Below are 11949 nucleotides of genomic sequence, written 5' to 3'. Positions count from 1 at the left end.
CGGTTGCAACGCGTCAACGACCACAATTTATATGGTAAATACTTTATATTTCCCACCACACTGTTATGCTTTTGAGCATAATGTTTCGCCGGTTTTTTTTTTCGAGGAGCAAACGAGTCGGTAGCGATCGATTGATATCTAATAACTGGTTGCGTAGGATAAAAAGTGTACTCTTGGGTTTTAAGGCTAGAGAGATAATTGCTTTAGTCGTAGAGTAGACTCCGCGCAGAGTCCCATCGCCGGGGTCTGCTTTTCGTGTCCTAACACGCTAGTTGCTGTACGAGATTGCGAGTGAAACATTTTTCGTAGAACTACAAGTTTGGTGTTTCGTTTGCTTCATTTCGCTTGTTAGATTCGATGGAAGGCAAGAATGAGATTGATTTTTGTGTTACTCCCTACAAACTATTCGCTGTTTTTACGTTAAATCGTTTGGTAAATCTATTTTAGGTTCATAAATTAACGAGTGGAAAAATGCGTCCCTTTTTAGGTTCTAATTCTGAGTTCGTGGTCACAGTGCTATTCGCTTGTTTGGCGCACCCACTTCGTTTGTGTTAATGATTTTTAAATATCGTACGCTTCTTAATGAGTCGATCGCGGCCCACAAGCTGAGGGCGCGGTCTGGTTTATCGAGATGGAGCAATCGTTAGTGACCGAAGATTTGAAAGGCTTTTTCTTGTTGTTTGGTCCAAAGTGTTCGCGTATATCTATAATAGGTTTTGGTGTTTATGTTATTATCATTATGATGACGCACAAAGTGTCGTTCCTTTGGCCTAATTTCTGCTCACTTCCGGCACCGTGGCAAGGGTCTACTCACTCCGTTTTTTAATAAGGCTTCCGCATAAACGGGTCGCTGCTACGCGCCTACTAAGCAATAAAATAGCGATCGTCTTCCGAGCGGGATGCTAACGAGATCACAGACGACAGACGTGCCCCATGTTCCGAGTGCTTCTCGTGGCACAGTGACGACATACTTTGAACGGTCAAAATCTGTAAGTAAAATGTGCTCCATCAAGATTGACCTATTGGTCACGGGAACGGAACGTTGCACAGCCTGCTTATCGTTGTAATCCTAGTATTCTATTCGTTTGCATTTATGAAGTTTGAAGAAAAATACAGCTTGAACCGGGCAACTGAAACACTAACCGAACGGACACGAAACAAAGTTGGCCCTCAAACGCAGCAAAACAGCAGTCCGCACAGGTACTCGACGACGCAGGCAAACGGCGAACCGTACCGCCGTCATTCGAAGTGGATGCGGTTCCAGCGCTCCTGATTGTGCGCCAGGAAGCGCACCGAGTCGCGACTGCCGGAGTCGTCCAGAAAATTGTTCGGCGTGCTCGTTACGATTTTGCAGTGATACTTTTTCGAAAACTTTGACAGCACGTACTTCCGGAAGTTGAGCTTCGGTTTGATCGACCGAAGGTTGAACCGTTTGCGCTGGAATTTGGGCTTCCGCACGGAAGAAATGGACTCACTGCACGGTGACGATGAGCCACTTCCGATGAGCTCTGTCTGCCGGATGGCCAGCGAACCGGGCACAAAGTTCGCGTCCGGCGAGGATGCGGTCGCCTGACCCACGAAATGATTGTCAAACTGTAGCTCCCGGCGGACGGATGAATGCTGGGTGCGGCGAGGCATGGAGCTATCGAAACCGAAACTGGACCACGCCGTTCCGTGGGCGTGTGGGGGCTGCTGGTGAGCGGTTTCTTCGATCAGATTATGCTGCGAGCCACTGGCCGTCGGACCCGACGTAATGCGGTTCATGTTGCGTAAGGCCGTCTTCAGTAGTGGCGAAGGTTTCGTCAACATCACACTACCGCCACTGGCGCCGCCACCACCGTATCTGGTGCCGCTGGTACTGAGCTCATCGAACAGCTCACTCAACCCGGGCGAACACGGAACGCAACGGATGCTCGGTTCGGCCGCTATCTTCCGGGCCAAACTGTTCTCCTTTTCGATGGCCTGCCACTTGTGCAGACATTCGCGGCTGTGACTGTTCATGATGTGCTTCGGAAGGGCCGAGATGTAGTAAAACAGCGCACCACAATACGGGCAGATGTTGCTCTCGCAGAACCGTATGCTGGCGTCGGGCGATTTGACGATCCGCTCCAAATCCCGGTCGTGCTGCTTCAGCAGATGGTGCTTCAGCGTAAACTCGAACAGATACTCGTCGGCACAGAACGGGCAGTGGAAGTATTTGGAGGTGGTCAGCAGAATTTTTACGATATTTTTTACCAGCAGGTGCTTGTGCTCCATTTGACCGCACAGGACTCTTCGCAGAGACTGAACTACGGGCGTCGCGGGTGAACCGTTCGAAGAGAAAGTGGTACAACGAAAGCAACGGTGCCAAACTGCCAACGAAATCGATCAAAGTGTGCCAAGTGCGGGCTCAGGGCTCAAGTGTAACACTGAAATTAGGCAAAACAGCAAACGTCGGCACGATTAGCCTTGACCGGGTAGAAAGCATAGGATCCTTAGCATACCGGAGAACCAACCATTAAAGCGGTGTGCGCGGTGTCATGGATTGCTGGTGGACGGGATAACGGCGTTCGAAGGAGCCGAAAACTGAATGGAAAACACGGACAGCAATTTCGAACGGAAAAACCAAACGACAGCAACCAAACGAACTACAGAATGCGAATGCTTCCTTTTCTTTCTGCGCCACACATTTCACTGCAGCGCGCAGTCACGGAGGTTGAAAACGCGGAACGGATTACGTACGTCATTCGTTCCCAAACCGCCCGTTTTTACCAATAGACTGGGTAGTGCACTTTGTTAAAATAGCAAGAGATCAAGCAAACTTCAAGGCCTACTTAAACCGTAGTTGTTACAATTTATGAAAGGACGACAATTTATGATGCGAGAAAGTTCAATGAATGGAAACAAGTGAATTGTGTACCCGTTGCACTTTGGGAACCACTGAACTCTGCGATGCACCGCAACGGTCGGCGAGTGACTCTGAGCGCTTCATTGACAGTTTCCTTTTCATTGACAGTTTCGCGCAAGAAAGAGACAGAAAACCATAATAAACAGAGACTGCTGAAGACTGATTTCGTTTGAACTATTAATTTTCCTGAAAATGTAAGAAATTGCTGAAAGTTTACTTCTGCAATATATAACACGATGTTACATTTGTGTTGCTGCTCAATTTGTGACGCCTTGTCTCTAAAAATTATCTTGCAAAACAGCTTGAAATATTAGAAATAAAGCACCGTAATGAAAGATAGTTTTTTGACGAATCGGATCATAAACGGGACAGATATCATCGTAAAGCATTTTCTTGCCAAATTACAACTGAATTCAATAAATATCAAACTAGATGCAGCTGTTTTCTCTCCTTTCTTCCCTCCTGTATTTATTTCTTTTCATAAACCGCAGACACACAGCCACGGGGGACATTGTTGCCGTTGGCCTACGGTTGCAAGTTCTTTATCGAGTAGATGTTTTTCTCTCGTTTCGCTTTCAGTTTCTCCTCTTCCTTCTCACACCGTTAGTTCGATCACACGACACACGGACACGTTTCGTTCCACCAGATTCCAGACGATTGGCTTTTGGCTTCGATTTACTCCAGTTGGAACTCGTAGTACGAAGAATCAAATACCTGAACACGTACGAATCCGTCCTCTCCGCCGGTGGTGAAACTCTTGCCATCCGGGTGGAAGGCCAAACTGTTGATGGGCCCAAAGTGGCCCTTGACGCGTGCAAACTCCTCCTCGTACACGAGATGGAAGAAGCGGGTATCGAACTTGCCGGCCTGCGTCGAGGTCGTCGTTACTTCCATCGCATCTTGGCCACCGCCGAGTGCGACGTGTTCGTACAGGGGGCTGATCGAGGCCGAGTTCACGGGCCGTTCGGTTTTGTACGTCTTCAGGCACATCAGCGAGTCCGAGTCGAACAGTTTCGCCGTGGTGTCCTTGGACGAGGAGATGAACATCGTACCGTCGCTCGCCATCTGCATATCGGTGATGCTGGCCGTGTGATCGTTGACCGAGTTCAGCTCTTTCACCGCACGCAAGTCCCAGATGCGAATCGAACCATTTTCGTGCCCGGTTATGACGGTTTCATCGAGTGCACCCCACAGCATGGCCGTAATTTTGCTCTGCTGCTCGCCCATCGTCAGCTTCAGCACCGGATCGGCGCTGCTGATGCTGGAGTCAATATTCCGCACGTCGATAATGAACAGCTCGCTCTGCTGCTGCATAGATCGATCGGTCGAGTACGAGGCCTGGTTGCCGGAGTAGCTGAAGTTGCACGTACGCACGGGCGAAACGCAGGGGATCGTTCCGAGGGACTTTCCCGTTTCCACATCCCACAAGCTAAAACAAGATGAAAGGCATTAACATCAACTTCATATTTCAGTGTGGTTACCAACATACAATGTTTTCATGTCACCGGCACCGGTAATGAGCCGAGTCGTCGTCCAGTCCACGTCAACACACCAGACCGCTCCGATGTGCCCATTGTACGTTCCGAGACGCTCACCGTTCAGTGAATACCAAACACTGGGACTGCTATCCTTGGCGGAGGAGAAAATCAGATCGCCCTCCCGGTTGTACTTGATCTGCGTGATCGCCCGCACGTGTCCCTGCAGCATCAACGGTTTCTGGAAAGGAAGCGATGTTCTTTTCGTTATTCACAATCCAGTTTCCTTGTTGCAACAACACTTTGTGAGGTTAGGGTACGTGTATATCACAAATGAGCGAACGCTTTTCTACGCTGCAAGCCACCCGGTCCCGTAGCAGGAATAATTTTCGCCTTTGATCGGCGACCGAACGAAACTTACCATCTTGATTCCTCACGCCGTGCGTTCGACGAAAAATGGAATAAATCGCAAACGGCGAGGCGATCCGTGAAACGCAAACTGCAAAAAGGGATTCCGATCTGGCAAACAGCGCTCCTGTCAAACCAGGCGCTCACCGCGGCACTCATTTTTGCTGTCATTGTTGTTGGTGTCAAAAAAAGGCCCGTTGCAGCAAATTTCCAAGGCAACTTGTTTTGTGCTGCAGCAGCATAACGGAGTAGCTCGGCATAAACTATCGGAACTACTATCGAAATTTGTCGGTTAAAAAACATTGAATGATTTCACAATTATTGGCGAACGATCACTGTTGGTCGTTTGTCATCGAGCCACAAAGCCGCGGGTATAAACGGACCCAGAAGCCAAGCCGCGCGTGCAAACGGAGTTCTGACAGTCGCGATTCCATTGTGTGTTGATGTTTTGCTACAAATCTCTTTGGTATCGATTTTCCTTCCACCAACTACAAAACCTGGTGAAAGGACATTTCTACCGCAGGAAAACGGGTTCGTGCACTGTGCAGGTGACGAGAAGGTGGTCTTACGGAAGCCAACCAAAATATCTCCCTTCCCCCGGCCGTAACATCCGGAGCCTTCGTTCGAAATGTCGCAGGTCAGACAGACTGATGAACGGCGGAGTGGATAGGACGTCGAAAGCGACACTTTCGAAACCTGAGCAGCTTAAAGTGGGCCCCGTTTTCGTGAAGTGTTTTTGTGTGGCATCACCTCGGACATAATTGCATAATGCAGTCGCCGTAGGGGCACGGGAAATGGAGCGGAAGGATTAGTGGCCGCCAGGAACACCCAGCGGTTCCGCACTGCAACGCGTAACGAGAATGAAAGCGGCCCGATCAGCTGCCATGCCCCGCACCCGCAGTCCTCGCAATCGTCGCCACAATAATAGTATTAGCAGTGCAAGTAGTAGTAGCAGTAGAAGCGGCAGCAGCAATAGTGGTAGTAACCGTGGCGAAGGGTCCGGCAATCGGAGGTAATCGTCGGATGTGCACAGTTTTGCGTCATAAAGCGTTCGGTCGGGCGAGGGAACAAATCGTAGCGTCCGCGAAATGTTTTGTTTGCCGGCGATGAACTGAAGAAGAGGTGTTGTCGGTGTTCGGATCACATCGCATCACATCACATCGCATCGCACATCGGAAGGCTCGTGTGTCTGCGCTCGGGCCGCGTATATCCCGGAAGGTGCTGCAACTGGTTACCTGGTGAAGTATTACCGCTCAGTGAAATTGTTAAGAAAAAGAAGCAAACAAAGCTCAGTGTCCTCCGTGCCGTTCCTTGCCTTGCACTGCCTACTATGCGAGAGAGTTCGCATCTGATCAGCCCATCAACTGCCGAAAAGATCGCATAGAACGCGAGCAATCCTTCTGCCTTCCCTGGTGTCGTCAAGGATAGACGTTGGCTCGGTGGGGTTGGTGCGTGGCGCAGTATGGGTGGCTCCGTTAGTCAGGTGTTCCGTTCTGGAAGCGCACTGCTCTCGAATCGCGATGGCCACAAGGTTTCCGAAGCGACAGTGGACAAGGTGAACACCATCTTCGACGCGCTCCGAGCCAACCCGAAGATCTCAATCAATCGGCTCGAACCGCTACTGCTTCAAATTCCGAAGGTAGGTGGAATCGCGGTCCGCCGGTTCTTGAGCGTTTGCTCGCGGCTCGACATTCATTCTCATCTTCCTTCAAGGACAGCGTGATCGCGAAACAGTCAAAAAACCGGGCGATCGATTACAATGGACGGCAAAGCGGTTTGTGCGTTCGAGCGTTCGGCCAGCGCTTCGAACCGTGGCGATGTGATTCGCGCCTTTTCGTACGTGCGTCAATCGCCCCTATCGAAGCGATCTTCCCCATTTAAGAACGTCCCTTGCTGCCTCTATTCTCATCGTCGGTCTCTGTCGTGCGCGCGCGATCGCCGAGCCCGCGGTTGTTGCGTGAGGCGTGATTTGAATTCCAGCTTATGCTGGGGACGGACGACCCGTTGTTAGCGCTGGGCGCTTGTCGAGACGAATATGACGCACGCATTAATGACACGGCCTCTTCCAGCATTCATTATCTATCGTGAGCGCGATCGCAACCCAGAGCCGATCCTCTGCGAAACGAGTTGTGCGCCATATCTCGGGGAAGTTTGCTTCCGTTCTTCGATGTATTGTCGATGCGCTGTTGATTTTTTATTTCGCTGGACACGCTGCATCTGGGTGGTAGTGGCACAATTTTGCGTCATCATTATTGCGCGCCCTGCAAGCACGAGCGTTCCGTTGGTGTCTTGATTTGTTTGACCGATGCCAAACGGTTGATCAATGGATGCTATTCATGTCATCTTCTTGCGAACCATCCCCAAAATCCTTCCGGTGGATTCTTTGCTTTGGAAAAAGAGTCTCATGAAAAGCAAAAATTGACTTGAAAGGCTAGAATAATGAATTCCAATTGTTAGGCCTATGTAATGTGTTTCAGGCAATTTAAGGCCCGTTAAAGCATAAACAACATTGTCCGAAATGTAATGATTTGTTTCTCTTTTTTCCACGTGCAGTACGAAAACATCCTCGCCATTCACGATGAAACGGGCTACAATCTGCTGCAGAAAAGTGTAGGACTGAATCACGTCGAACTAGCCAGGTGGCTACTGCAAAGACATCGGCCAGACGTGAACCGGAGTTCGTGTTCGCTGCCACTGCACATCGCGTGCCTCAAAGGGTAAGCAGGTGGCAGAGCGTAAAAGTTTTCTCTTTCCAATATCTAATCGATTCCCAACTCTTGTCGCCTCGCACAGCTATGAGGAGTGTGTCGAACTGCTGCTGAAGCACGGGGCCCGGATAGACACGGAGGCGAGAATGTGCTTTCCCGGTGCCCATTCGCACAACTGCGAAGAAAGTGGAAAATATAAGAGTAAGTCCTGATGGAGGTGTACAATTGGCCGTTAGTTGTGACCATTTCTTCTTCCGCGGCAGATCAAGGCGATAATGTAGGGGTTTGCGAGCGACCCAACACAAAGCTCCAGAATGCGGTGTGCTACGCGATCGACGGTGATCAGATCAGTGTGCTGAACATGCTGGCACAGAAACTGGAGGAACCGTGGATGCTGTTTCGGGTGCGCAAACCGCTGCTACACATTGCCTGTGAGCGCGGTGCGTGGAAGTGCGTGCAGCATCTAGTGCAGACGCGATCGGACGAGATCAATCTGATCAAGGATGAGTACTACCCGATCCACCAGGCTGTCCTGCATGACGGGCGGTTCCTGGAGCTACTGATACAGCATGGAGCCATCACAACGGTACGGACCTGTACCCAGCAGATGACTTTGTTGCACGTTGGTAAGTGACGCACCACGCGGAGTAGCACGAGAGCTTCGTCCTAAAAGGGAGTTTGATTTCGAATTCAACAGTTATACTGGCGGCGAGGAAGTCGGCTGAAGATACACTAAACACTATCCGCATCCTCCTGGAGAGGGGCTGCAAAGAGCTCATCAACAGTCCTGACTCGCTCGGTAACACGCCACTGCATGCCATCATCGTACGGTACGCGCTAGAGGAAGCGAGGTAACATCCACTTTCCAGTGCCTGTATGCCGGAGCTAACGTGTGTCTTGGTCTTGATTTTGCAGATACGGTTACGACAAGTGGAACAAGTGGGACGTGTTACATCTGGTGCGCTTCCTGCTGCAGAATGGTGCAAAGAGCTCGATCAATCAGAGTGGCAACAGTGCACTGGCGTGCGTTTTCCGCCACATCCGTGACTGGGAGGTTTGCTACGAGTTGCTCAATATGCTTATCAAAGAAGGAGGTAAGCACTGCCCAGTGATGATGTGGCGTGAATTTGAAATGTAAACGATTTTTTATCCCCACAGGTGACCCAAACATCGTCGGTAGAGATGGTTCCGTCCCGATTATGGTATGCCTGGTGCCGCTGATCAACAAGGATCCGCTGCACCACTTTACACACTCAATGAAGGTAAGAGTCGGATTAGAGCCTTGTTCTTGCGACTTTCTATCGCCACGTTATGCAATCGATGAGAATTTGTTGGGCTTCGGGTTACGTATGGTGTTGGTTTGGTTCTTTTTTCGTCCACAACTCGTTGGCCAATGGCTTTAATTACGAAACCAATCCTTCGATTCATCCGCAGGTTTGCTACCTGAATTGCATCCGGATACTGCTGCAGAACGGGGCGAACCCAAACTGCTCGTACCGTTCCAATCTGACGCCACTGCACGTGCTGATCTTCACCGTGTCGGAGAACTTTACGCTCAACTGTGATGGCCAGAAGCGGGCCAATTTCGATTTTATCAAAAACATTCTCCTGCTGCTGCTGCAGTACGGGCTTGACTGCAACATCACCTCGCAGCACATTCTGCAGTCGGTGATCGACATGATCGTGAACGTGCGCACCTGTCCGGACATCCTGTGCGTTTACGAGCTGCTGCTGCTGCTGATGCAGTACGGCATCGATCCGAACATATCGCTCAGCTTCAAGCTGATGATGAACGGTGCCAGCAGCAGCAACTCGTCGATCATTTTCGTAAACGATTTCATCAACTTTGGCGGCGGCATTAGGGGCGGGCCGCCCGCTGGTGGAGTTGTGGCAGAGGTCGTTGGCGCAGGGCCATCTTCCGGAGGTGCTGGCACCACATCGGGAGGTCCTGGTGGTGCCAATTCCGGTGCCGGCAGTTCCGGCGGAGCGGGAAGCAGCAGCAGTGGTACGGTGGGTGGCTCATCGTCTAACGGCGGTTCGGCCGGACCCGGAACGTCGTCGGGTGGCGCCACGAATGGCAACGAAAATCTGCGCAATTCGTTCCGCCAGAACGCTCGCAACTATCTGCTGTTCTACTACATTATGCTGATCACGCGCAAGGAGTTCATACTGCTCGACAGCGAGCAAACGTATCAGCGCATCATCTATCTGTTCTACTACTCGATGAAGCACGACACGCTGTTCAACTGCCTGAAATCCCTGCACAACCTGTTCATCGCCCAGGTGCCCCACAAATCGATCGACAATCTGCGTCATCTGATCATCACCCTGTACAAGAAACCACGCAGCCTGAAGCAGCTGTGCCGCGTGTGCATCTACGACAGTCTCGGGAAGAAGCTTGCGCCGAACATCAATCGCCTAAATCTGCCCGGCCCGCTCAAGGAGTACGTCATGAACTTTGACACGTAAAACGGGTCACCGAGCAGCCACTCACTCCAAGATCTCCAACATAGTGTGCACCTGCGAATGGGTTGCGATCTTTCTCATTTCTCTGTTGCGTTCCGTTGCGAACGAAGGTCCGGTTTTCAGATGCTAAGTAGATAGACAACTAAGACCCCTTAAGCGTTACTGTACTTGACCCTATACTTTGCGCACGTGTGTTTATATGTGTGTGTGTTTGCAGTGTTTTGTGTGTTTTATAAAATATCGTTTCATTATTTAATGGTTTGATTTTGCTTTGTTTTTAGCACAGTTTTGCTGATGCATATTGGCTATGGCGGCATTTACGAACGATGTGGCTATTAGCATCTAAGTTACAGGAGCTCATTCCTCAATAAAACAATATCCCGTTTTAGTTCTGCCACTGATTTAGATACCAAATGGCTTTGCTTCCGCCTAAGGCATCAACAAATCTACCCAAAGTATCGGCCGGTGGTGCGTAAGCGTCCCACAACAGTACGACATTCAAAGGCCGCGCTACGAGGCCGTCGACGAAACGTATAAAAATTAACTGCTAACTAGCGGCTTAGGGTAACGGCACCCCCGGTAGGCGGCCACTGCGAAGGGGATGGCACTGAACTTCACTGAGTCATAACCCACGTGTTTATGTGCATACTGTAAATACGGCATTGCGCTGCAGTAAGAACACCACACATCGCTAGTACGGAGCGGTGCGCGGGGTTCTTAATGTGGCGCGATACTGAGTTAGATATGATAACGAAATAAGCATCTTATACAAACTAACGACCGCCGCCAGCCAGAGAGGAGCCGGCTCGGAGGGCTGTGGAACGAACAAAGTATGAACCCATTTATCTACGAAGAAAACCCAACCAAACGGATCCACCGCCGGGCAGGGCCGACAGTGATCCGTAGGGCCGTAAAAGACAAGCTCTTCTATTCACCGCTGCTAAATGTTAAACCCGAATTTCAATTTACCAACGCGACTGAACCGAGAACCGAACAAACCTTTGAGAAGTAGTAACCGGACGTCGAACCACAAGATGTAAGAGAATGTTGTATTTGCGTGCGAATGTAAAAATGTTAGCGTATCATCCGGCAAAACCCGTCTGTCGAGCCCGTATCGAACGGGGTCTGGTGCTGGAGGAGGTGTAAGAGAGTAATAAAGTTGTTGAAAATGTGAACTGCCTTTGTTTTGTCTTTACTAGTTCGTTCTGTTGTACTTCCGCTATGATGAACCCACAACGGCCACACGCTTTTACGGACACTGCCCACTTCTTCGCTGAGTGACGACGGCGAACCGGCTATCGCAGCTTGGTGTCTGGAACTTTGGTCTTGAATCAGTTGGCTGTGTAATTGGAAAATGCATTATACATTCTCATGTAACAATGCCACAGCTGCCGGCCTGCTTCGATGTGATGCTTGCAGTGAATGAGGGAAGCGCTTGGGCTGCTACTTTCCAGTACCTGGCCTAATGGTCACCTTCGAGCCCGAAACGAACCCTCTCTCTCTCTCTCTGTAATCCACTTAATAATAGAGGAAAGGTTTACGGAGAGATTGGAAACAACTTAAAATCGGACCGTCGTGAAACAGATATGGAAACAAAACTAATATAATTATCCTTAGGTACGCGTTCAAACCCCTTTGAATAGCTTTCGTCGGTGTTGAATATGGGTTGCTTTGTTGCTTCGGTTATAAAATGAGCCAGCTGGTAATTTTTGATTTAATGGAACACTCGGTTGCTTTCCATTGACGTTAATTAGAGTTCTTAAACACCGGTGGAACCGGTGACAATGAATCAATCAGCTTAATTGCTAGAAGGGTTACGACACGCGTGCATCACGCGGCCAGCATACGTCAGGTACTCACTCAACCGAAAAAGCCGATTATGGCATTTACAACAAAACACCCAAATGAATGTATCGAAACTGAGTCCACAAAGCGAATCCACGAAGCTAGTTGCTTCAACATGGAACGGCCATTAACGGAGAGCTTTATAGCATCGTTTACTACG

At 49.9% G+C, this 11949-nt stretch overlaps 3 protein-coding genes across 4 annotated transcripts; 1 reads left to right on the top strand and 2 right to left on the bottom strand.

Annotated features, from left to right (window-relative positions):
- Positions 1–8: 8 nt before the first annotated feature.
- Positions 9–2619, bottom strand: LOC131216118 (uncharacterized). The gene is made up of 2 exons (XM_058210530.1): positions 2484–2619; positions 9–2408 (listed from the first exon to the last, which is right to left on the bottom strand). The coding sequence occupies exon 2, from the start codon at positions 2254–2256 to the stop codon at positions 1240–1242; it is 1017 nt and encodes a 338-aa protein (XP_058066513.1). The 5' UTR covers positions 2257–2408; positions 2484–2619; the 3' UTR covers positions 9–1239.
- A 480-nt stretch (positions 2620–3099) lies between these two features.
- Positions 3100–4881, bottom strand: LOC131209092 (eukaryotic translation initiation factor 3 subunit I). Its single transcript, XM_058202082.1, has 3 exons — positions 4784–4881; positions 4377–4603; positions 3100–4316 (listed from the first exon to the last, which is right to left on the bottom strand). Exons 1-3 carry the CDS (start codon positions 4784–4786, stop codon positions 3563–3565), a joined length of 984 nt encoding a protein of 327 aa, XP_058058065.1. The 5' UTR covers positions 4787–4881; the 3' UTR covers positions 3100–3562.
- Positions 4882–5559: 678 nt separating this feature from the next.
- On the top strand, positions 5560–11090 carry LOC131206685 (ankyrin-3). 2 transcript variants are annotated; one of them, XM_058199348.1, is made up of 9 exons: positions 5560–6409; positions 7324–7487; positions 7564–7679; positions 7742–8104; positions 8176–8329; positions 8394–8572; positions 8637–8740; positions 8913–9296; positions 9561–11090. In XM_058199348.1, exons 1-9 carry the CDS (start codon positions 6233–6235, stop codon positions 9945–9947), a joined length of 2028 nt encoding a protein of 675 aa, XP_058055331.1. In that variant the 5' UTR covers positions 5560–6232; the 3' UTR covers positions 9948–11090. The 2 variants fall into 2 exon arrangements, with proteins under 2 accessions (XP_058055331.1, XP_058055330.1); XM_058199347.1 differs by having other exon boundaries at positions 8913–11090.
- Positions 11091–11949: the final 859 nt, after the last annotated feature.

This window comes from Anopheles bellator, chromosome 1, assembly GCF_943735745.2.
Source record: "Anopheles bellator chromosome 1, idAnoBellAS_SP24_06.2, whole genome shotgun sequence".
Lineage (NCBI taxonomy): Eukaryota > Metazoa > Arthropoda > Insecta > Diptera > Culicidae > Anopheles > Anopheles bellator.
This window is presented reverse-complemented; position numbering and strand designations above follow the sequence as displayed.

Excerpts from the sequence above, each read along its gene's own strand:
- LOC131216118 (XM_058210530.1), bottom strand. The coding sequence starts at position 2,256 with ATGGAGCACAAGCACCTGCTGGTAAAAAATATCGTAAAAATTCTGCTG.
- LOC131209092 (XM_058202082.1), bottom strand. Across the intron at positions 4,317-4,376 it reads GCCGGTGACATGAAAACATT|CTTGTGGGATGTGGAAACGG; the intron begins GTATGTTGGTAA and ends ATCTTGTTTTAG.
- LOC131206685 (XM_058199347.1), top strand. The coding sequence starts at position 6,233 with ATGGGTGGCTCCGTTAGTCAGGTGTTCCGTTCTGGAAGCGCACTGCTC. Across the intron at positions 8,573-8,636 it reads TATGCTTATCAAAGAAGGAG|GTGACCCAAACATCGTCGGT; the intron begins GTAAGCACTGCC and ends TTATCCCCACAG. Across the intron at positions 8,741-8,912 it reads ACTTTACACACTCAATGAAG|GTTTGCTACCTGAATTGCAT; the intron begins GTAAGAGTCGGA and ends ATTCATCCGCAG.